This window comes from Filicampus tigris, chromosome 19 (assembly GCF_054856515.1).
Source record: "Filicampus tigris isolate MCC_2025a chromosome 19, RoL_Ftig_1.0, whole genome shotgun sequence".
In the NCBI taxonomy this organism is placed as follows: Eukaryota; Metazoa; Chordata; class Actinopteri; order Syngnathiformes; family Syngnathidae; genus Filicampus; species Filicampus tigris.
The window spans coordinates 5,893,195-5,917,643 of NC_141235.1; the positions used below are offsets into that span (position 1 = coordinate 5,893,195).

The 24,449-nt window shown below is 42.0% G+C and overlaps 3 protein-coding genes across 4 annotated transcripts; 1 reads left to right on the forward strand and 2 right to left on the reverse strand.

Annotated features, from left to right (window-relative positions):
• The first annotated feature begins 455 nt into the window (after positions 1 to 455).
• Positions 456 to 4,962, forward strand: LOC147129123 (LIM and SH3 domain protein 1-like). Of its 2 annotated transcripts, none has more exons than XM_086017294.1 (7): positions 456 to 622; positions 1,835 to 1,929; positions 2,034 to 2,118; positions 3,044 to 3,151; positions 4,100 to 4,169; positions 4,254 to 4,333; positions 4,640 to 4,962. In XM_086017294.1, the coding sequence occupies exons 1-7, from the start codon at positions 554 to 556 to the stop codon at positions 4,811 to 4,813; spliced, it is 681 nt and encodes a 226-aa protein (XP_085873420.1). In that variant the 5' UTR covers positions 456 to 553; the 3' UTR covers positions 4,814 to 4,962. The 2 variants fall into 2 exon arrangements, with proteins under 2 accessions (XP_085873420.1, XP_085873421.1); XM_086017295.1 differs by having other exon boundaries at positions 4,257 to 4,333.
• A 55-nt stretch (positions 4,963 to 5,017) lies between these two features.
• LOC147129124 (kelch domain-containing protein 1-like) lies at positions 5,018 to 11,408 on the reverse strand. The gene is made up of 13 exons (XM_086017292.1): positions 11,098 to 11,408; positions 10,726 to 10,796; positions 10,138 to 10,255; positions 9,934 to 10,046; positions 9,752 to 9,842; positions 9,351 to 9,449; positions 8,618 to 8,692; positions 8,479 to 8,537; positions 8,292 to 8,404; positions 7,950 to 8,022; positions 7,149 to 7,233; positions 5,763 to 5,842; positions 5,018 to 5,381 (listed from the first exon to the last, which is right to left on the reverse strand). Exons 1-13 carry the CDS (start codon positions 11,194 to 11,196, stop codon positions 5,252 to 5,254), a joined length of 1,206 nt encoding a protein of 401 aa, XP_085873418.1. The 5' UTR covers positions 11,197 to 11,408; the 3' UTR covers positions 5,018 to 5,251.
• Positions 11,409 to 12,681: 1,273 nt separating this feature from the next.
• On the reverse strand, positions 12,682 to 23,620 carry plekhm1 (pleckstrin homology and RUN domain containing M1). The gene is made up of 12 exons (XM_086017353.1): positions 23,398 to 23,620; positions 22,030 to 22,119; positions 20,839 to 21,080; positions 19,208 to 19,831; positions 17,473 to 17,767; positions 16,905 to 17,067; positions 15,435 to 16,370; positions 14,547 to 14,692; positions 14,266 to 14,459; positions 14,122 to 14,185; positions 13,702 to 13,859; positions 12,682 to 13,369 (listed from the first exon to the last, which is right to left on the reverse strand). Exons 2-12 carry the CDS (start codon positions 22,081 to 22,083, stop codon positions 13,261 to 13,263), a joined length of 2,985 nt encoding a protein of 994 aa, XP_085873479.1. The 5' UTR covers positions 22,084 to 22,119; positions 23,398 to 23,620; the 3' UTR covers positions 12,682 to 13,260.
• Positions 23,621 to 24,449: the final 829 nt, after the last annotated feature.

Consider the following 24,449-nt stretch of genomic DNA (forward strand, 5'->3'; position numbering starts at 1 on the left):
AAAGTAAGCATTAATAAGGCCTTGGTGTGTGCTGAATCTACCTTTAACCATTCGGTTTAAAAACATTTAAAACACAAAATGGCGGATATACAGTTCAACTATCGTCCAGCAGAGGACGCCAAAACACGGGAATGTACAGCATACGTATTCATCAATCGTGTGCAGTTAGTACGTCCATTTTAGGCAATTAGAGTCGTCTAGTATATACTAGTATATTTACCTGAACCCGTGAACGCCTCTGCTGCTATAAGGTGATTTATTATAACGTAATTTACGCAACAATAATGTACTTTAGCAAACGGGATCTCAATTTCATTTTTCATTTCATTTGCCCCTCGCCCGCTAATAATATAATTACCGTTATCTCAACGCAGTGCAATTACGTCGCTTTAAGTATTTTTTGTTTTTGTAAAAATTTTGACGGCTCCCAAAGCAGACACCGCCTACTTGTGACGTCACGTTCGTGTATTAAACACGCGTGTGACCAGCTCGGTCCATTCATCTCCCACGCATCTTGCAATTCCATTTAGCCTTTCCTTGTGGGGAGGAGAGAATGAATCCGCCGTGTGGGAGATGCACGAAACCAGTTTACCCCACGGAGAAAATCAACTGCCTCGATAAGGTAAAAAAAACCAAATTTATATACTTTATTTCCTGATTTATGTTGTGGTGCCCGTATGTCATTGTTTTGCTTCAATAATAGCTGCGAACTTATGAACGTTGGATAATTTTACCCTATCAAAATTTCTCATTTTAAATTAAAAAATGTCATCATTAAAGGGTGTTATGTGAAGGATGTGAGAAGAAAAAGCAGATGCAAGTAATACTTTTTTGGGGGGGTGTTGTCAGAAAGAAAAAATAAAATAAAAAGCCAAACCTGTTTTTGCCCCCTACCGAAAATAAAAATTACATTAAAAATAATAATAAAAATCATATCACCTTGCCTTATATATTGCTTATATTGAGGTTAGGTTGCAAAAAGAACAAACGTGGCATGATATTTGAGGAATTTGAATTGATGGGAGCGAAGTTTATATTGCACTTTTTAGAGTCAAACAAAAAGAACTGTTTAGACGATGTCCAGACAGACCACTGGTCATCTCATCGTGTTTATTGTATTGACATTTACAGGCCGCTTCATTGGATACACCTTCTCAAAAACCATACCTTAAAACCAATAAGGGTCTATTTCAGTATTTATTTAAAAAAAAAAAAAATTAATAACAGTTCCTGATGTTTTACTTGCGTTTAGAATTGCAGCTGGCAGCAGCATATGGCCCACAGGTTGCCCACACTCTAAAGAAATGCCTGTAGAAACACACAACAAAATTAGACAAAATTATCTACAGTAAAAACAGTGAGGGTTAACATTTTAAATGTCCAAATATCTCAGATATTCACAATACAGGAGCTAGCTTCGATTGCTCAGTGAGATATTGATATTCATAGAGCCATACATTTGATTTTTTTAGTAAAATTATATACTAAACAGATACAATTTATTCAGACTTTTTAAAAAATTATTAATATATGGATACTTCCCATTAGTAAGAATTATTGTAAAACATTTCAAATATTTCAGAGGGCTCTGTTGAGCGAGTATGAGAGGTGTGATATATTTTAAATGGTGTTATTCCAATTTCAAAAAAATAAATGCTAGAGCTATATTAATTTGTCAATTTATTGTAAAAATAGGCTTTAATGTAATTCAAGACATGACTTCACCATACTGAGAACAATTTCTAAATATTTGAAGGTCAAAGTAACAATTTTTTAGATGTAATCATTAAATTGGCATGAGTATTAGCTCAAGTGTGTATGTGTGTTTGTATAGTACTGGCACAAAGGCTGTTTCAGCTGTGAGGTGTGCAAAATGGCGCTGAGCATGAACAACTACAAAGGCTTCGACAAGCGGCCTTACTGCAGCATGTAAGTTTTCACTGAGAACCTCCATAAACATGAACATGTTGACACACAGTCATGAGATGTGTGATGCTTGCCCCTTTCAAAAAAAAAAAAAAAAAAAAAAAAAGGCACTACCCCAAAAGCTCCTTCACCATTGTGGCCGACACCCCCGAGAACCTGCGCCTCAAACAGCAGAGCATGCTCAACAGCCAGGTAAGGTTACAAATAAAAACCACTAACATACAATACAGTCAGCAGCGATTAATGTGGGGGAGGGGAGACATGTTAAATGTCACCTCTATAAATTCAAAATGTGTATCATAATCAGTAATTTTTTTTAATCCATTCCCGGTATGAACTGAGAAGATGCAGCAGCTGCCGCTTGTGTTTATAACCATAAAAGTCTCTGCAGCGCAGCTCTCTCACGGCCTCAAATATTCCTCATAGCCACAACATGACTCACGCATACAGTGCAGCGTGTGCGACAGCCACATAAATTATTGGGCTTTGTTTCATTTCACAATATTTGTGCGTGCACTTGTTGATCTGAGGCTATTTTAATAACAAAGTAAATTTATCATTACATAATTGAACTTTGGCTTTGAGATGCTTGGAGGTTTCCTCAGTTTCTTGTGTCAAAGGTGGCTTGTCCTAACACACTTAAAAAGTGCATGTTGATTAAATGTTTAAAACACATTCTCAGTATATATATTGCTAACATTATAGAATAAAAATCAACTATCGAGATGCTAGTGCTTCAATCTTTCCCTGCATTTCTTCTATTGAAGCTATGTTAAGCCATAGGTGCACATGAGCGTTCTAAAATTAGGTTAAAAGGTCCTATGCCACAATTTAAAGGAAAAAACAAAACACATTATAATCTTTGATGTGCTTTTACAAGATAATTGTATATGGAAAACAGCTTTTCTCTGGTGGTTGGTGAAACCTTTGCACATTTGGCAGCCATGTTGGGAAGTCATCAAGCAACAGCAACACACACACTCCAACATTGACTGACATGGACACACTGAAAGGACGAGCCAGTATAAGCATTTGTGGCTTCAAATACAGCATATTGGGATAGATGCATAAAGAAGGTGTTAGAACGTGTCACTAATGGCTGCTCTTGGAATTTTAGGCCCTCTACAAGGAGGAGTTTGAGAAGAACAAGGGCAAAGGTTTCAGTGTGGTGGTAGACACGCCGGAGATGCAGAGGCTGAAGAAGACGCAAGAGCAAATCAGTGACGTAAGAAATGCAACACACAGTATCCAGATAGAAGCGCAGATCTTAATGAACTAGCTAAGGATGATTTAATTAGCAGCTTATGTTGTTTAAAACCTTCCTGATGATTCATCTGCCAGCCCTTCTGAGAGGCGAATGGGGGCATAGCGCCACATATGATGGCAGAGGGTGACATACTTCAGCCAGTGAATTCATTTTATTTTAACTAACACTAAGTCCAATGAAATATCCTTGTATTGCATGACTGGATGCTTTTATTCAATATACTGTATACACAATTACATAATGAAGGGACGACTAAGGAGTGGACTGAGTTCAAGTGGAGCAGAGCGCATTTACACAAGCTGCACCAGTCCTCTGAAGCTAGTCCAAGAGGGGAACATTTCAGTCATTTCGCTGTGCACAAAGAGGCGGCCCTATATGGTCAAAACATCTCAGCTGTGGACACCCAGTGAACATTCGCTCGCTCGCTCATTCTCCCTCTCAAACACACACACACACACAAATACCAAAGAGCGCACACACGGGAAGAGCTGCACAAATCAACATTTTTTTCCACCCATGCTTCACTTGTAATCTTGGGCATGTCTTACTAAAGCAGAGCACAGATTGATTTTTAACATGTGAACAAACTTTAAAAATGTGAGAGCAATCACACAAGCTCACATTAAGAGGGTGGACTATCAGCACACACATGCCTAATTGAAAAAAAAAAAAAGAAAAAGAAAAAAAGCTGTATACTTGTACCTGCAATTGGCTGTTCAGTTGGCTGCCTCTCGCCCAAAGTCAGCTGGGGTGGATTCCCAACCTGCATAGTTATGAAAAAAAAAACAAATTGAAGGAGGTTCTACTTTTTTCCAGGTCTTCAAAATGTTTAGATGTTACTTGTTTTGAGTGTAACATAACTGGAGATTTTAAAAGGAATTATGTTTGGCGCCATCTTGTGTGCAGATCAAGTACCACGAAGAATTCGAGCGGAGTAAAGTACGAAGTGACGCGCCTCCCCCGGAAAACAGGCAAGGTGACACATCTCGTACTTTAAAACTCATTCAAGTATCCTAAAAGGAAAATGTTGAGATTCATGTCTTTTTTCCTCTTTGTAAAGAAGATCCGACGAGTGAGGGGAGAAACAATCAAGCAGACACGCAGATGCGCCCTATTCCTGTGGCGCTATCTGGTGCAGGGGTGAGGATATTACACTTATTTTACTTTTTGTTTTTCCTCATGTTTTGATGGCCACCATCACTAGGTTGGGTCAAACTTTTATGCCTACCTCCCAGATGGAGTGGGGAAAACAGTATAATGAGGTATTTACTCAGCTACATTGTTAAATGTATATCTAAAATTGTTTTAGTAATACATTGGATAATTTGAATTAAAGAGTTGCATTCATCAGATTGTTTTAGCTTGAGATTTTATATGATTTTTACATTTCTTAGTCATACAATTTAAAAACGATCATTCACTATTTTACTTGACTCTCTAACACAGAAGCGGTACCAGGCCTTGTACAGCTACACGGCCGCGGAGGCAGACGAGGTCTCCCTGCAGGAGGGCGACCTCATCGGGGACGTGGAGTTCATCGACGAGGGCTGGCTGTTTGGCAGCAACCAGCGCACGGGCCAGCGGGGAATGTTGCCAGCCAACTACGTGCGGCCTGTGTGACAAGATTTTTACTTACTTATGCTTACCTGCAACAAGACTTTTTCAATCCTCACCGTCACTTTCAGCGGCACACCAAGTTCCCCACATTTATGTACCTTGCATCTATGATAAGAAAAAACAAGCTGTCATCAAAACTGGTCTGTTTAGACATTTTAAGAATGTACGCAGTGATGATCAAATTCCAAGAAAAATGGAGACTTATAACAAAAATCAATAACTTTATTCCAAAAAACATTTCAAAAATACTTCACATTTACAGATAAAATTCTCTGAATAACATTTACATTAAAACAAGACCTTAACTTATGAACTGGTTGGTTTTTTGTGCGTGTTAAAAAGTATAAAGCACCATGGTTTTCGAACCCTTGCTAGCAAACAGTAAAGTTAGCAACTGGCTCGTGACATCAAAAAAAAAAAAAAAAAAGACAGGGTCGCTGCTCAAGTGGGTGCAAGCGACTTGGAGAAGAAGGAGATTCTCTTGTTGATTTTGGCACGCAGCTTGGCCGGCAGCCTGTGAAGGTGTTGCGAGAACACTTCGGCATTGCTTCCCAGGAAGTCCTCGCACAACCTGGAGGACACAACAACCTCCTGAACACACAACTTTCGTCACATACATAAAACATATTCTCAGGTAGCAAGAGATTATGACCTAAGAATCCTAGTTTATATCAAAGATGTCGTGGTGGGATCAAAGCTGACATGAGCAACAAGAAATGTTCCTTATCACAATTATAATTCAGTCATCATTAGCACGCGATGCAGTACAGTTTAATCAACGTGTGACCTAAGAGTGCAGCTTACTATTAAGTATCCTCAGAGGCATCCAGCATGTCAAGCAAAGCTCATTAGCGCAAGAGCACGTGTGAGGGTGAGTATAAATAGCGAGCAACATAACCTTGTTAACACGCGTGATGGCGCGCACACGCGATTAAAACACGAGCACGGGTACCTGAAGAGTGTGTACGGCTGTGTCTGGATGATCAACACATCACCGCTGTGAGTTTGCGACGGGCACGTCAGCATGGCGATCTGGCAATGACAGTCATGTCATGTAGACACGCACACATACAGTATAGACAATGCTTTACAGAAGTATTGGGGCACATACAGGAAGCGGGGGGGGGGCAGCTAATAGCTAGTCTATTTTGCGTATATGTATGTGTACTGTGCATATTTGTTTGCCCGTGTGTGATGTCACTTCAGTTTGTGCTAGCTAATACTATTTATATCATGTGAAGGTGCTTTGTTTTTATTAAACTTTTCAAAACCTGGATCGTTGTTTATGTAACATGGGTTCATGTTAGGTTCATGAGTGTGGACATGCTAGCTAGATGCTAGTATTGGTGCTGAACGGTCCTCTCAGTTTTTTGTTTTTTTTTGTAAATGCTTCAACATCAATGCCTAACTACTGGCATTTTCACACAATTACAAACCACTTTTAGGGGCTGAGTCAATTATTCATGGAACTATCCCAAACATTTTTTTCCAAGAATATGTTGCCAGCAGGCCCACTAGTTAAAACACAGAATTCTGATTAAAAGTGCGTTTGTGCAATATGAGTTAAGCAGCAAACTCCACCTGTTTTTAGCCATCTCAGGGGGCGGCCATTTTGTCATTTGTCGACTGAAAAAGACATCACAACTACCCAGGGCTCAGGGAACGACCAATCACAGCCCGCCTGTTTTCTAAAGCTGAGCCATGATTGGTCGTTCCCTGAGCCCTGAGTAGTTGTGATGTCATTTTCAGTTGTCAGAAGTGACAAAATGGCTGCCCTCTGAGATGGCAAAACACGAGTGGATTAACTCTTTTTCCACAAACGCAATATCAGAATGACTTGTTTGAACTAGAAGGCTTGCATAGAACATATTCTAGAAAAAAATATGTTTGCGTTGATTTCCTCTTCAAGGAAATTTGGGGAGTACCTACTTATGGTGTTTGTACCACAGGAAACTAAGGTTAACTCAGCCGGGTCTTCCTTTGACCCGGCTGAGTATTACAGGAATTTTTTGGGAGGACCACTGTGTTTGGAAAACAGGAATTGTTATCTAAATTTAGTTCCAGGGTCAAAAGAAGACCCTGCAGGAAGCTTTGAGGTGGAGTCTGCAGCTCTGGACATATTCGATTGGGACCTTTCACAACCAGGGAATACAAGTACGAAGAACTAAATTAGTTGAAAAAGCGGCTTTTGTGAGCTCATTTGACCTTTGGGTTCTTAAACTACTTAGTGACACATTAACATAAAAGGTGTGCAACATTATCTTCAAGACAAACATTGCTGCAAGCCATTTTAAATTTCTTAAAAAAAAAACGAACAAAAAAAAAAAAAGTCACATACCGAATCCATTGCGATGGACAAGTTGCTGCTCCCCCCGAAGATGATTACATCATTGTCACTCCCCAGACAGGCAGTGTGGCACACCCTGCATGGAGAAGAATGTTAGAAAGCTCAGATTTGGAGTTAGACAACACAGTAGATCCTACAATCGCAGATGGAGTGTCACGAGTTTAGCAGGAAGCGCAGCAAAAATGTGTCATGTGTGGGCAAGAACATCATAGCAGACATTGTTGGCCTTATGGATTCCTCCCTCCAATGTAGTCTACTTCCAACAGCTTATTTTGCTAAATGGGAGTGGGGGGAATCTTTCAGGTGTTGCAGAGGGTTCATACCCTTGGAAATATGACAACAACTCAAGGCAACAGGTTTAGGCTCCGCCCACTTTTCAAGCCACGTGTGCGCCTCAGAATGTACATGACGTGGATCACGAGGTCATGTCATTACAGGCACTGCTCTATTCAAACAGCCACACTTGTCTATATGCATTATTATGTCCTTAGGGCAGCCATTTTGTTTGTTTTGTTCCTCCAACTGTTTTTTCCCCAGCCATTTTACCCCCCCCCCCCCCCCCCCACCCTCCTTCCAAGCATCACCTTCCACAGAAATACATTGTTGTCCTTTCATGGAAAAATAACTACCGGGTACTACCTCTTTGGAAGATGTTTGTCAAAACATGTTAAGGCATGTGAACGCCCAACCCCTTTGAGACCAATGAAAATGAAAAATACCTTGATGAATTAACTTCAATTAATGAGTAAATGTGATCAACCTGCCAACCGTTGGGCTATGTGACGCGGCTACCTGGGCTTGTCCCTGTGCGTGTGCGTTATCTCGCGCCACTCTCTCGCCAGCGTATCGAACTGCCAGGCGTCATCTGGAATGACAAAATACAGATTAAAAGCCAAGCGGTTCCTGAACGTGACCTTCAACCTTGCGCACAGCAATAAGATGCATAATAAGATTGCACTCTCACGCTGGTGTGTTTGGACACATGCAGAAGAGCATTCGCATAACATTGAGGGATTGTTTTTTTTTTGTACCAAAATTATTAATTTAGATTGATTAAATTCACACATTTCAAGTTTTTACATTTCTCAAACAATGTCAAAATATTCAAATCAATATCACATGAACGCCACCTACTAAGCGTTTTCCCGTCTACGGCCAGACCGCCAAATACGAAGAGGGTGTGATCCGCGGTGAGCGTCATGGTGTGCATGGAACGGCCTGGCGGCACGCGGGATGACAAGGCCACACTGGAGAGCAAGGAGATAAATGGCGCACATTCATACACAACAAATTACACACAATAGGCACGTGTGTCTGTTACATTTGAGTCCAGGTCCACACATCCAGGTCCAAGCAGTACATGTCCAACTCAGTACTTTCCTGCAACATATTGAAAGGGGGTGAGATGAGACAGGAAGATGTTAAAACAGGAAGCAGAGCGTCTAAAAATGCTCACTCACCACACCGCCACAGACGTAACCTTTGTTGGCCATCACGGCGCTGGCGTGGCAGCCTCGGGGGAGTGGTGGCATACCCTGGTCAGGAGAGAAGAGACTTGGACCACCGTCAATCTTTGCTCAATTTTGCAACCCTGAATAAAGACTCGTAAAAAATTTGAAGGCCCCTTTGATAGCCTCGTTTAACTCTTGGCCGTTACAGTCTTCTTGTATTGGGATCAAGCAGGGAAGTGACTAAGCAGATCCTGGTGTGTCATGCTACTTTGTATGCTTTAAAAGGGGGAGGTCAACCTAAAACTTTTCTGTACAATAGTTTGCTGTATGCACCCCCTCTAGCTTAAACACAGTTTTTTTTATTCCAATTGTGTTTGTGGAATATGAGTTAAGAAGCTAATTCCACCCGTTTATATCCATCTCAGGGGGCGGCCATTTTGTCCCTTGCTGTCGACTGAAAATAACATCAATGCAACTGTGATGTCATTTTCAGTCGACAGCAAGTGACAAAATGGCCGCCCCCTGAGATGGAGAAAAACTGATGGAGTTTGAAAATGAAAATGACGTCACAGTTGCATGATGCCATTTTCAGTCGACAGCATGTGATAAAATAGCCGCCCCCTGAGTTGGAGAAAAATCGGTGGATGTTGTTGCTTAATTCGAATTCCACGAACACAATATTAATCATAATATCAAGTTCCAGCAGCACGCCAACAGGCTAAAAGCAGAGGCGGAGGCTAACCTTTGTCTCAGGAAAGCTCCAGGTACTGGTGAACGTGTCAAAGACGTTGACTTCGTTGTGCCAGCCCCAGCAGCGAAATAACACGTCGCCGATGGTAAGCTAAACAGACAGATGAGGAGAAACGTGTATATGGTTCAACGCATTTCGATTGAATTGAATGAATTGATCGCTAAGGATACTTTTCAAATGTAGGTAATACATAAATTTGAGACCCAGTTAGTTTAGTTAAATTGGGTAATTTATTTCCTACAGCACACCGTGATTGGGAATCACTGTACTAGTGCAACTGCATCTAATATTGTGGCGACAGAGTACATACCGGAAGGAAAGTCGCTGAAATTGATAAATAAAAAAAAAATTAAAATTTTTTTAAAATTCCATTAAACAATAGAAGGCTTTACCCAGGTCATCTCTTCAATGATGAAGTTTGTTGACTCCATGTTTCTCGCCTCCCGCAGGGTCTTGCATCCATAGCCTCCAAAGTAGACCAACCTGCCCCCCCCAAGGACAACACAAAACATGCATTTTTTCTCTGCACGCCGATCGCCGTGTCCACATTGGTCACGTTGCCGCCATTTTGCACCTGTCCCCATGCACCCAGCAGCTGTGTTTGTTCCTCGGCGAAGGCGTCGTTCCTTTGGCGGCCGTCACCTTCTTCCACAAGTAGCAATGTTGCGTGAGGTCTACACTGAACATCTATACACGCCACGCAAAATGTATATAAATCAATTTCTAGGGGAGATTAATAACTTTCACGGAAAGTGCCGCGAGCTCACGCCCAACTCACTTGGTTGCTGTAAGTTTGCCCGTCGTATCCCGCAAAGACGTAGAGTGAGCCGTTGACGTAGGAGCCACAGAAGCCCACCAGGAGGGGGGGCGTTTCGCCGCCCATCTCCCGACGCTGCCTGTTGCAATGAAGAGTAGGAGGGGATCCGTAAAGCTGGTAAATTTTGAACTTCAAAATTTCTCTGTGATAAGAAAAACTGGCGAGTAAAAACTGTTTGCAAACATCTTTGCATCCTCTTAAATATGATAAAACGGCTTAAAACTTATATTTCACTGAGAGCGTATTGAATTGGTTTTAGCATGTTTAGTAAACACAACTCAACTTTATTTATATAGTGCTTTAACAACCTCTCTTGCTTCCATTTTACCAGAATGTGGCCCTCAAGTGAAAATGTTTGGACATCCCATCTTATTGTTTAATCATCCAAGGATATAATAAGGTCACAGTGTCTGATGATTTATTTTTTTACCATGTGCCACTGTCCAAGGATGTTATAAGGTCACAGTGTCTGATGATTTATTTTTTTTACCATGTGCCACTGTCCAAGGATGTTATAAGGTCACAGTGTCTGATGATTTATTTTTTTACCATGTGCCACTGTCCAAGTCACAAAGCCAGATCTCGTCACTGGGGAGCGTGACTTCCTCTCTGACGGTTGCCTTTGAATAAAACACACGCAGACACATTTTGCATTTACAATCATCAGCACCTCTTTCACAAAAAAGTGGATTTTTCCTTGTGGATGAATAAAGTATTGAAACTTGGGAATGACTGGGTTAGTGTTTGATTCAAAACAAAAAAAGAAAATGGAAAAAAAAATGTTCAAAACCTTTTCACATACTTTCACCCAGTGTGCAGTATGCTTGCTGGATTGATGATACCTTGAAGAATTTTAAGTGCAGTGTTGCACTTAAAATTACTTGTTTGTCAAAACGACTTTTTCGTTGAGTTTTGTCCTACCTGGAAGCCCCCCCACACGTACAGCGTGTTGTTGCCGTGGATGAACGCAGTGTGGGTGCTCCTCTCCAGCTGCCTCGTCGACGCCGGGACGCCCGCCATCCAGCTTCCCCGTTGTCGGATAAAAGTGTAAAAAAAAAAAAAATAAAACAAACAAAACAAAAAGGAAAAAGGCGGAGAGGAGAGACGGGAAGAGGTCTTGTTTATGTTTTTCTTGCGGCTTACACTCCTCCTTCCCGCTTGCTCGTCTCGTTCGTGCAGCTTTTCACCTGTGCGAGCGTCCTACCTCTCTGCGCATGCGCACCTCGTCCGCTGTTTGCACGCATTTTTTTTTTTAATTGGTCGTTTGGGAGTTAGACAGGTGACCCTGATCACGTGATTGGAAAATCGGCTTCACGCAAGCTAACACAGGAAGATGCAATCTTATAAAAGTTATTCGTTGATTTCTTTTTTCAACAAAGCATTAGATACACCACCTGCCAACTGAGTAAAATTATGGAGCCTATAAAAGCGACAGATTTATGTTAATCGTTCTGGAGGTGAGCAAATTGTGGAATGCGGGCCACATACGACGCTCCGTTCATTAATCTAGTCTACATTTATCAAGCCTTTTCCCCACTAAAATGTGTTAAAGTCATGTATTTCTCGTTTCTTAGTAATTAATTTATCCCAAATATTGTACTTTCAATCATAAAATTAACTTGTAGTCATTCAAGAAAAAAATATATATAGTATTTTTAACTATTATAATGGGTTTAAAATAAAATTAAGTTAAAATTGAAAAACGATTTTTTTGTAAAAACAATTTTACCAATAAATTAATACAATTTAAAAAACTGAGTATACATTATTTTAGTTAAATAGAAAAAAAACGTAACTTATTGTGGTAAATATTTGGTTCATTCATTTTACACAATACAAATTAAAAATGAGAATGAATTTAAAATGTAAAAAAACTATTTTGTTAAATATTTCATTAATTACACATGAGAATTATTTCATTAACCAATTCTAAATATACATTTAACAGTTGCATTCATTAATTAGTTTACTATACATAATACAATTAAAATATTACAAGTGAATTATTTTATGGAACAATTTTACATACATTTGTATTAAAGAGCTGTTAACTAATTACAATTAAATGACAAATATAGTACTTAGTTAATGCATTTAAAAATGAGAAATATTTTACTCAAAAAATAATTCGTTATGTGCACTTTTAATGTTTTTTGACTAAATAATTGTTTAGTTTAATTATAAATAACATTTAAACATGATCAATAAGGTTAGCGTTAAAATGTTTTACATACATGGAGGCCTGCATTGAAAAACATCCCGCTTGAAATCTGTTCTATTTTAAACTTTTGTGTATTAGGAAAATAAATGAGCACTAGAACACGGTTCATTTTTTTTTTTTTTTTTTAATTCCACAACATCATTGTTCTATTTGACCCTGAGCTTGCTTACCTTTCAACTTCTTGCAGAATTTGTCCATTATTTGGGAACCAATGCACTTTTGGTATTATCCTTGATTGTGTTAAAAGCCGTTGAAAACTCATTCACATTAAAACAAGCAGAGCATTTTTGGGCTGGAGGGTATGAATGTCTAACATTTATCATTGACACACAGTTTCACAATCATAAAACAATTTAAGATAAACAAAATGTGAAAGATAAGACGTTTATTTGTCTGTTAATACATCAAAAACAAGCAAGGACTACAGCTGTATGCTCGCTAGTGACGTGGCAGCCGGAGTATCCACTTAACAGTCGGAGATCAGTGCAAAGTGTGCAAATTTATTGATCGACTTGATTCGCTAAATGACAAAAGTCGGAAAAGTAGCTGGTGTTGCACCAGTCTGAAGAAAAGCCCCTTCGCCGTATAAAAAGAAAAAAAAAAAAAATGTTCAGGCACATTGGAACATGTTACCAATCTCACTGCTTGTTTGCATGTAAAACTCTCAACTTCTCATGGAAGACGGATGGAACCCCCCCCCAACAAAAAAGTGTTCTCATGAAGATTCACTGTGGCTGTTCATGTCAATAAATTAGGATCAGTCCACTTGTCACTTTCACTCATAACAACAATTGCACTTGAGGTTGCATGATTATTGGCTGCTCCTCCACAGGAAGAACAAGGCTGCCCCTTAATGGCCTCCCTCAGTCCTGCAGGTCCCTCTCCAGATACTTCCTCATCCGCAGGCAACGAGGACAACAGTGGCCCGGCACCATGCAGGTCCGATGAAACACCGCCTTGCACTCCTTGCACCTACGCCACACACAGGGTTCAAAGGTGAACAAAGGAAACCTATTATGCATTTTTTTATAATTAATTCTGTGTGCTTTAGCAACATTTTTGTGTCACGCTTTCATCAAAATAAGCCGAGGATCAAGAATTCCAGATTTCCATTGCATATTTCTTGCCACGGTTAAATTGGCTACTTTTAGAAGAACAGAGCAGCTGGCAAAAAAGACATGTTCAAAAATAGGCATGTAACTAAAGATTTACAGACCGCAGTATTTATATAAAATATTAAAAAGTCAATTTTCCACACTGCTTCAACGCTTTTGTGGCACATGTGGGGAACAAATCGACATTACCTGGCTGTGCTGTCGAACTGGAACGGGAAAATGATGTCGTCGCTGTGGCACATCTGGCAGATGAAGCCCCGCTGCGTGCAAAGGTTGCAGCTGAACACGTGGCTGCTGGCGAAATGGCACAGTGACGTCAGGTAGGGGGTGTACTGGTTCTCGGCGATCTAGAGGAGAAGACCGCGACGTTTGGTACGGCACGCTATTGAAATGGCAATTTTCAAATGGAAACAGGCAAGACTGTCAAGTCATGTAATTAAAGCATAAGTCGGGTTAAGTCATCAATGTCAAGTCGAGTCTTTTATCAATTTTTGCCAAGCAAATCCTAAACTTGACTATACAAGTCTGACTCGATTTAAATAAAGTGATTTGAGTCCTCAATGGCTGGGAAAATGCTCTCCAGGAGTCCAAAAGTCCATCAGCGCATACCTCCCGCAGGTCCCTCACGCTGTACAGGACACTGGACTCCAGCAAGTAGGTTCGCTGCTCCATCCTAGTGGCAGCATACAAAAAACGACAGTTAGCTCCTGGCAGCAAAATTAAAAAAAAAAAAAATCAAAACACACACAGTACCTGGCTTGGAGCATTTTGCAGGCGCCGCTGCGGCAGGTGAGCAGGTACTCGCCCAGGAGCCGCAGCCTCCGCCGCAGGCTGTGCACAAGAGCCATTGTCTCAGAGTGTGTCGGCAAGTCGGGATTGAGCTGGTCCAGGTTCAGCAGTGGCTCCTGCTCCACCTGCGCCAACATCCAAAGCGCCCTCCTTGACACCTGCCCACACACGCACGGACGGACTCGCGTAAACACATGGAAATGGACAAAGGCAAAGACAGTACCCGAACCGAGGCGCACGCCCACCTCCCGTTTGTTGAGGTCCCAGTTGTGCAGCATGCGCGAAGGGATGACGGTGGTGTCGCCGCAGTGACAGGAGTCGCAGTAGTACTGGCCCGAGAACTCGCACAGGCGGGCTCGTCCCAGCGACGGGCCGATCTGCTGGGAGCAGCCTGGACATACAAGTCATTGTCAGTTCAGTGAGGGGTTTTTTTTTTTTATGCTCTCCAAGATGCCACAAGATGGCACCAAAGCCCTATTTATACAGGAAAGTAATGAATTGGTGCGCTCATGATGTCGAAGTGGTACGATTAATATGTCGGTGAGGAGCCAAGTTTAGCCTGGGTTGTTAGCAGAAGAGGTTACGAAGTCTTACTTGCATCCGGTGCATTTTTTCAAACTTAAATAATCTGCAAAAACATTTATCCTTAAAGGTACTGTTGTAAAATGATTTTGTGATAATATTCAAGTAATTGGGGATCATAGTTTGTGGTATATTTAAGATGAATCTTGGAAATGTTACATCTTCATAGGGTGTGACAACTGAACGGTAAGCCTGTGAAAAGCAAAAACTCAAGTAATTGACAAATAAGATTTATAGTTGCCTCAGATGGGTTAGGGCTGAGGGCACCCCAAAAATATTTTTCCATTACCTGATAGAATCTCCTCCCCTAACTTCAGCATCGCTCCTTTGGCACCACACGATGGTGCCAAAGCACTACATTTCTATTAGATGGGGCTTTGGCACCATCTTCAGGCATTTCAGAAAGTACACAAAAAACAAGAACTAGGCAATTTTTTTTTCTATGAATATCAGAGGACAGGTCCCCAACAAAATTCAATTTGTTTGTAGCGAATTGCAAAGAGGCAAAGGTGCACTGTGCTACCTTTAACCCTTTTGTGGTAGTACATTACCTGCGCATTTGAAGCTCTGCGTGTCCAGTCCCTTCTGCGAGGGCACTCTGCACAAATGCACCAGGAGTGGTCCATCTTCTTTGAGTCTGTGCTGAACCAGTCTGAGCAGGTTTCCGCCACCGCTCTGGCCGACCGCAGCCACCTCCTCCCCGCTCTCCAAGTAGGAGTCCAGAGCCCCGCGGATCAGGGCCCTCCAGGAGTGCGCCTCCTCGGCGCTTTCCGCCCGCAGTCGGAGCGTCTCCCTGAGCGTCAGGAGTTTAAAAAAGTTGGGTCCGCCCAGCGCCACGTCGGGGACCACGTCCCGCACTTCCTGGATGGCGAACGTCACCCGCAGCAACTTGCTTCCTTCTTGCACCCGGAAGCCTTTCAAGGACTCCAGGGAGAGCGAGAAGACGAGAGGCGTCCACGAGCGGACGTCGGCGTCCGAGCAATAGTACAGCACCGCTTCTTTGATGGCGTCCCTTTCCAAATTGGCCGCGCGGGTCCAGTCGAATTCCTGAAGCGGCGGGGGCGAGGAGCATCGCTCGGGGCTGCACGAGGCCGAGCACGGGAAAGAAACGCCGCCGTCATCCGGGCAGTTCTCGCCGGGTACCTCCAGAATCTCCCACTGCTCGTCCACGCGGGACACGGGCCGGCACTTGTTGACCGCCTCCACCACGCGGTCCACCCAGTCCTCCGCCTCGTCCCGGTTGGCGGCACGCAGCTGCAGACGCTTGCCGGGGAAGGCCAGCTCGAAGCGGCCGTCGGGCGAGGCCAGGCGGGCGTCCTCGCAACGCAGCAGGGAGCAGTTGTCGCAGCAGGTGCGCTCCTCGGCGTTGAGGTAGAGGCGGAATTCGAAGGGCGACAGCTCGCAGTAGTGGTCCCGCCACATCCCCATGGCGCCGCGGCGCTCCAGGTGGCCGAGCTTCAGCAAGCCTCGGAAGGGGTTGGAGAGGCCTAGACGAAGCAAAAACTGCACCTGAGCTGCATTCCTTTAAAGTAGATCACCTTTATTAATCCCTCAATTGGGACATTAAAAAAAAATAACAATGAAAGGGGGCGTTGCCTAGTGATTGACATCAGGAACAAGTTCCTGTGAGCACTTGCACCTGAGCTTACTGTAACTGCTTGTGGGTGGTCTCATTTTATTCATCTTTTTTTTTTTTAAACTTCACTCAAGCAGCGGCATATCTGAAGGTTGATACAAGTTAATGTTTGGGAGGGGGAAAAAAAAAAACAAGCTGCAAGAAAGTTATGATGTTCGTGTAGATAATGGCATTCTGTCCCGCCCTAAAATCAGATGATGTTATTCTTTGCCATGACAGATGACATCATTTCTCCTTCTGTTTAACATTAACTACACTACCTAGGAAGCCCGTCTGACTCACTCAGGTGACATCTGGAAAGACAAGTAGAAAACCAATTGCTGGAGGGCAAGCACCTGCTCTGAAAATGTCATGTGAGGTCACGACAAATCATTCGATTGGCTACCTATTTGACGGCGGTGCACAACACTCGGCGGCGACTGCGAGTCTGCAGGAGGAGCAGGGGGAGGAGCAAGAGGGGGAGGCGGCGACGGTGGATCCTCCTGGTCCGACTCCTCGTCCACACGGGGCTTGTAGATGTCTTCGTCGGAGATCCAGGAGCGAGAGCGCTGAAAAGCAAAAAAAAAAGTGAAGTCGTCGAGCACTATTTCATGCTTTTGACGCACTTGGTTCTCGAAAGGACCGCATGAGGACTCGGGGTGTAGCTTGGGGCATTGTGACAAGGCAAATGCCATTTTCACTCATTTTCACCTTGTCAATTAGCCTAGCGGATCAGTGCATGTAATGCATTGCAGCGGAGACATCGCCAAACACAAATGAATTCTGACTCCTAAAGTGAACTTCAAATCAGGACTTTGGCAACCATGCTTAGCTCCTAGCTAGCTCTTCTCAAGCTGACGGCTAAAAATAGGTGTGTCGTGTGAAAAAAACAAAAACATCTACAGCACAAAAGGTATTCACGCCCCATGTTGAATCGTGCCGACAGTCAGAAAGGTTTGGAGTTGCTCACTCACCGCGAGCGAATCTGATGACAGCTCCCCATTTTGGACGCTCTCAAGTCCTTTCTCACCGTGGTCCAGCTCGGCCTTCTCCGGGACTGTCAGGTTGGCAGGCTGCGCATGGTCAACGTGATTCTGGCGGGGCGAAGGCGGGGCAGCGAGCGGCGGCGGCGGCTCTGCGTCGGACAGAGCAGAACTGGGCGGCTGGTCGTTGTCGGTGAAGTGATCGGCGCCGAAGCTGGAGACAAAAGAGTCCTCGCGCATGGAATCCTGACTGGAGTTGCCATTGTCTTGGACCTTGGGAGGCGATCTGACGAGACAAATTCCCATTTGATTATTTTTCATGCTGGTGAGTAAGAATTCTATAAATTAATCACATTTTTTTCCCCCTAGCTTCTGGATCTCAAAGCCCATCCATGCTGATGTGCACTGCTTCCATCAACAAGATGTCTTCAAAAAGAGATGAGCTAGATTCCAAAAGCACAGCCATGCCAACTTTGCAATTAGGTCACTCAAGTCAAATTGAAGAAAATATGTAACAAACTCATGCAGGGTGTGTGGCCTCAACGATAAGACAAACGGAAGCGTGGCCAATATATCTTTATTATGGTACCATCGTGAAATGAAACCGAACGTGGGTAATGAAGGGTGTGGAACAGGATACCTTTAAAAGCAGACCAATCATACTTACCAGAAGAGAAAGATGCCGCCCACAGTTGGTGTCCCCGCACCCACATTGAAGAGTATAAAAGATGGTGTACTGCCGGAGAAATTAGTTTTCCCTCCAGGAAGCTCGGATTGTTGAACTCTACATGGGGCTTTGGACTTAATTCTGCTGGATGGGGTTTTGACGCTCCACATATATTATATTAGGCGGTATTACTTTTATTGAACCGCCTAAACATGGCACAATTGTCAAGGAAGAAAGCGAGTTGCCACGAAGAAGGTAGGTGCGCAAGATTAAAATTTGGAAACCTACTTTTTGTGTGTGAAAGCTCGTGCATTTTTTCCGGGTTAAATCTGTGATGTGATGAAAATTGTGAATCGCCTCAAGTTGGGCCACTGGAGCAATTCAAATGAATTAATGAAAACTAGTTGCGAGAGTGCGCGACAGTTCAGTCGGGTTCAGCTGTATTGCTTGGTGTGTGGCGGGCTTTTAGAAATTACACTGGGATTATATATTTAAAAAAAATAATAATAATAAAAAAAAAAAACACAGAAAAGATTCTGTTAGTCTTTCAAAAAGAGGAAGATTCGGCCTCAGATGGCCCTTCACTGGGTTTCGCCTGTCAATTTTTTGGATCCGCATCACTTCCAAAGCAAAAATATTTTGTAGATTTCTTATAATTTTGAGGTGTGCTTGGAAAAGGAGAAAAACAAAACATTTTTATATAAGGTTTACAAACCTTTATTTTAACCATAACATTTTAAAACACTTTAAAAAAAAGAGTTCATAGTAATTAAGACTAATTACTTAAAATTAATTAAAATATTTTTTTACATACCTTTGAAGTTTAGTGGGGGAAAAAAATTGAAATTCTGTGAGTAAATATAAAATCATGTGGAACAGTTTTGCAGCAGTATAATCAAAGTGATGCCGTTGCCAACATCTCGCCAATTGGAGGTTTCATAACAAAAAGGTTTGGTGTTCTAGTCTTTCCCTTGCATTTCCAACAACACCTCAAAACTTGAAGAAAATTCAAGAGGTGACGGGAAAACTTTCCCACCCAGGAGATCATGGCATGCTTACACTTTCAGGGGCGCCTTGGTGCTGCTGCTGATGTCGCAAGAGGACCACCGCTCTCCCGCAGGGCTGCGGGGGTCTTGCCCCTGGAGAAGGCTGTCTGAGCTCAAGCTGGACGAGAGCTGGGAGGAGCCTGTGGTGTCCAGGCTCAGCGTGGACGTGTTGAGCGCTCTGGTGCCCCCGCGGGACCCACGGGAAACCCTCAAGACCGCCGGCCCCGCGTCGGACGATCCCGACGACTGCGACACCGTATCCCACGAGTCTTTGCACGCGGACCGCTCCGCCGCTCCGTTGACGGGCGGGTCCGGAGAGTCGGCCGGGCACTGGGCGCAGAGCCCGGCGAGGCTGAGCGGCGTGGTGGTCCACTGATTGAGGACGGCCGACTTGTACGATAGGTTAAAGGTGAGAGAAGCCAGGCCCTGCAGGTAGCTTAGCAGCACCTCTCGCTCCTCGCCGTTGAGCAGCAGGGCGCCGGGCTGATAGTGCGCCCGCAGTTTGGAGCTCTCCCGGAACAGCGACAGCAGGTAGCACTCCAGCAGGCCGTGGTTGAGTGCCAGACGGAGCCACGCGCGGCAACGTCCCACATCCGTGCCCACAAAGTTGATCTGCTCCAGCTCTGTGATAACATCGCTGCGGGTTTAACAGAGAGGACAAACACATTTTTACAGATCAAATAGAAATAGAGCTGACTTCAATGTACCAGTTCAGAAAATTAAGCAAAATCTAATTTTATCTTCCAACAAAACCTCTCTTAAAAAAAGGCCTTTTTTCTTGAAAATAGACATTTCAGCTATAAAAAAATATATACACCTAAATTAAATTTGACATTCACTTTAAAAGAATGCACCTTTTTATTGTGTAAATATATATGACAACCTTGAAAAAACTTAACTTAAAACTACAAAAATACATGACTTTTTCATCTAAAAAAAATATATACATATATATATAACTTTTCATCTAGAAAAATATTACATTTGATCCACAGGGAAAAAAAATACTAAAATACTACAGCACAAAAGTGACCATCTAGAACAATTTGACTTTTTAATCTCTGAAAATACTTTTTATCTTTAAAAAAATAAATACATGAAAAAAATTAACTTAGCTATGTCTAAAACAAAAGAGACTTTTTCTAATTTGATTTTTCCCCCTTGGTGAATAGAGACATTTTTATTTTGGAAAATGTACGTTAAAAAAAAAAAAAAAAATTTAAATATATGAAATTTCAACTTGAAAAAAACAATTGTTAAAGTAAAGATTTGTGCCTGTGTATCAAAACAAAAAACCCTTTTTACCTTTAAAAAAATGTAAGATTTTAATCTTAAAAACTTTATCTCTGTAAATATACAACTTTTATTTAGAAAAGTATGACAATACATTTTATAGCAAAAAAATACAACTTTATATCTAAAATAATAAGACTTCATCCCAAAAAAATGACCTTTTTTTATTATGTCCATCTCATTAAAAAAATTTTTTAAAAAGCTTCATTTTTAACAATTTTCCCCCTTGAAAAAAAATACAAATTCATTCTTGGAGTATGACTCGTTTTTTTGTGTGGCACCAATTCTCTTCTACTGTAGTATTGTGTTGTAGTCACAGCACAAAGCAAAGATGTTGGTGGTGGGACTCACTGATGCGTGACGGTCTTAAGGAGGCTCCAGAAGAAGGGCTGCGGGAGGGGTCCGCGATTGCCTTTCCTGCCAGGGCCCCCGGCCTCCCAGCGGACGTACTTGCTCTTGATGCCGTGGACGAAGATGGCCTCCAGCGCGCAGCACAGTAGGTTGGCATCGCCGTCCTCGCTGGTGACCACCGCGTCCGACGTCACGTAGCGCCTCTGCAGAGCTTTGAGCGACTGGGCCAGCTTCTCCTTGATCTGTGTGACGGTGAGACAGGAAGGAACGTTACAACCACTTCCTCCTTTTATTTATTTATTTTTTCGAAAGGAAAAGCATGTGGTTCTTCTTTGCAAACTGACGAATAACTTTGAGGGGAGACGCGGGCGGAGATGTCATGTGGAGCCAGAAGTGCTGCTCAAGACCACTCAAGACTTGCTGGAGTGGGATCAATGGCCTTGTGCTTACTATGCAACATTGTGGCTACACTCACATGATGCCAAGAAGAACGTGAACACATGATCAATGATTAAGACAACTCTGCAGTTACCAGTCATTTCGCTCACTTAGAAAAAAAAAAACGAGATCTGGGTGATAAAGCCTTGCTTATATAAAATGCGAACGAATTAATGAATTTCTTTGTTTTTTTGCCTTCTGAGATATACTTTAGTTCTGCCGATACACAAACAGGCTTTGAAATATTTTTCCCAGCATTAACTTGCAACTTCTTCACCAGATATAATTACAATTAAAGGCTGATATGACTGTTACGTATCATCACATTAGTCTAACATCCCTACTTATTAAATGTTTGACTTTAAAAGTGTAATAGGATATAATCTTGGAAAAATACAACTTTATTTTTGTAGGATTTTGACTTTTCATCTTGGAAAAAATGTCTGGTAGGAACAGATTACTTTTTACATTATGCCTTTTTCCTCTTAAGTAAATAACTTTTTAAGGGGTTCATGGGTTTATGAGGTAGTCCTTGGAAAAAAAAAATCACCTGGAAGGTGTCCATCTCATTGTTACAATGCACGTCTCCTTTAATCATGCTTCTATTCCTGCCTCTTTAAACGCAGATTACCTGTTAATCTAATTCATGACACTAATAATAAAACAGACAGGAAGGCAAGAGAAACAGTAACTATTTTTCTTTTTTTTTTGCCGGAGATGATCATGGCAGTCAAAACTGACATCAAGACTGACCTGTTTGACATGTTCAGCCTCGTGCGGCGCTTCTGGCGTGTGCGTGGCTAACATGGCACGTCCTCCAAGCTTCTATACCCGCATGGCATGCTGCAAAGGAACAACACACGCGCACACACACAGGGAGAGAAAAAGATGATGTTTCAGGCAGAGCCATTTTAGTGATGGAAAAACACAAGCGTGACATGTGATTGACCAACGTTTAGCTTCTCCTTCCTCACTGGTTTCATGCCAGTGAGCCACTTGTACCTTTTCCATCGTCAGTCTGTTTTTGGAACTGCTCTAAACTCTCCCAGAACATTCTTGCCAAAAAAAAAAAAAAAAGAAGAAGCAATTCTCCGACTGAAATTCCTGCTGAGAAATAGACAACAATTGCGGAACCATTTTCACATTGTGTTCCGTATAAAGATAAATGAGATTGGTGGAAGGCAATCATGCAGTCAATCACATTGAACATGATGCCCATAAATAAGATGTTGATCCGAGGTATGTACACCCAAATTGCTAATATCTTGCCGTGGTCGCCCTGCCTTACCTGTGCAACACTACAAGAGAAAACAGCTGTACAAACAAATGGACCGGCCAAGATGTGCTGTTTGATAAGTCATTTTATGAGGTCCAATTGTTAATTTATTAAGGACAGTGTTTACATACTTATCCATACATTTTAACAAGTAGATACATTTTTAGAATGACAATTTTCACAATATCTGGAAAGGGGGGGGGGAATCATCCTAATTGTTTTGTGGACGTTGGAGAGGCACGTTGAAGATGGGGGGGTATTTACTATTTTGACTGGAGAGGAAGATTTTTGTCTGGTTATTTGCGATTGTATTATTTTATGATTCATGTTTTATTTCATGTTATATCTTTATGTTTTGGGTATACGTTTTGTACATCACAACAGGTTGTTGTATTCAGGAGTCAGTTCGGCATTTGTTACTCATTTCATTGTAACAATACGAACTCGACCATGACGTATCTATTTAATTTCCAATTTGGTCACTTGCCTTGCAACATGAAAACCGGGGTTTGACATGTGCACGGGATCATGGGACACTCAGGAGTCCAAATCACAACTTGACATGATCCAATCTAGATAAGACCACTCAAACCCACAATGATTTGACCATTTACAAAGAGTTTCAACAACCAAACGAAGTCGTTTAGCTTAATGATCGTCTACTTCCCGTAACGTCCAGTCGCTTTTGTTTCTTTTGCTAGCTGCCAACGACACACAAAAGTGCTTAAACTCGAATAGAGAGATTAGTAAACACACACACTTTAAGTCTCAGTAACGTTGATAATATCTTTAAACTAGCAGAGCAGATGCAGTGCATGGCATAGCTAGCTTAGCCGCGTCCTCACCGTGATGCAGACTTGACTTTCCATTTAGGTCCAAAGGCAACTAAAAAGTGTAAGCCGGGCAGGACGACACCGGGTTAAGTCAGTCCGTACATGTTTCTGCCATAGCGCCACGCCCTGAAACCTTTTAAAAAAGTGACAAAAAAGAACACCAACAGCTGAGAGACTGTTTACTCCTGACGGGAACGAAGTGTACGGGCGAGAGCGGTGCATCATGGGAAAAGAACATATGGTGCGTTTACTTGCAGTTGAATGTTTCTAAACTACAATAACTCCATCGGGGAAATGTACAAATTGTACATATCATCAGCATCGTAAGCGACTAAAATGTTATGGCTAAAACACGTAAAGTGAAACCAAGTGTGACTTACCTTTTTGTGTGTAAAATGGAGGATTGCGGGTGTACACAAAAGCAGCGCGGTATCAGAGGCAAGAGCTGATGGTGCGTTCATGACATTTTTTTTTTTTTTTATAAATGTCCGTTTCCAGGTAAAACATATCATCACTTTTAATCTCATCACCTTTACAAATAAAATATATATGGTCGGAATCATTACCAAAACACCCAAATCAATGGCTAGTGCGAAATACTGTTAAGTATCTTATTTTTGTGTGGGTAAAGAGGAAGATTACGAATGTCACAAAAGGCACCACCGTGTCAAAGCGCTCGTGGATCTGTCAAACGAGCACTCCATTGTTTATCGAAAAATAAGAGGGAAAAAACTATCAAATGCACTATTGCGCATACTAATGCATTTCTGTACGTTTATGGTTATTTACATTCAGATTACATGATTTAAACTTGTTTAATTCATCTGAGAATTAAATGCGCAATAATATGCAGGAAGGTCATTAAACAATTCGAAGAAATTACTTGAGTATTAGAGTAATACTGAATTTAAATTAGAACACACGAAAAAAAAGTTCTTTGTTTTATTTTTAATGGCTTATACGGCAATATTTTATATTTATTTCAGAGGCCTGAATATCTGGAACAGGGTCCCAGAAAAATATATCGACGACTAATAACATCTTGTTAAGAATATATCATTGGT

Coding starts and splice junctions, on each gene's coding strand:
- LOC147129123 (XM_086017294.1), top strand. CDS start 554: ATGAATCCGCCGTGTGGGAGATGCACGAAACCAGTTTACCCCACGGAG. Junction 2,119..3,043: donor AGAGCATGCTCAACAGCCAG/GTAAGGTTACAA, acceptor TTGGAATTTTAG/GCCCTCTACAAGGAGGAGTT. Junction 3,152..4,099: donor CGCAAGAGCAAATCAGTGAC/GTAAGAAATGCA, acceptor TCTTGTGTGCAG/ATCAAGTACCACGAAGAATT.
- LOC147129124 (XM_086017292.1), bottom strand. CDS start 11,196: ATGGCGGGCGTCCCGGCGTCGACGAGGCAGCTGGAGAGGAGCACCCAC. Junction 10,256..10,725: donor GACTTGGACAGTGGCACATG/GTAAAAAAATAA, acceptor TCATTGCAACAG/GCAGCGTCGGGAGATGGGCG. Junction 8,538..8,617: donor GTTACGTCTGTGGCGGTGTG/GTGAGTGAGCAT, acceptor AATATGTTGCAG/GAAAGTACTGAGTTGGACAT.
- plekhm1 (XM_086017353.1), bottom strand. CDS start 22,083: ATGTTAGCCACGCACACGCCAGAAGCGCCGCACGAGGCTGAACATGTC. Junction 14,693..15,434: donor GCAGAGCTTCAAATGCGCAG/GTAATGTACTAC, acceptor TTGTATGTCCAG/GCTGCTCCCAGCAGATCGGC. Junction 14,186..14,265: donor TGCAAAATGCTCCAAGCCAG/GTACTGTGTGTG, acceptor TGCTGCCACTAG/GATGGAGCAGCGAACCTACT.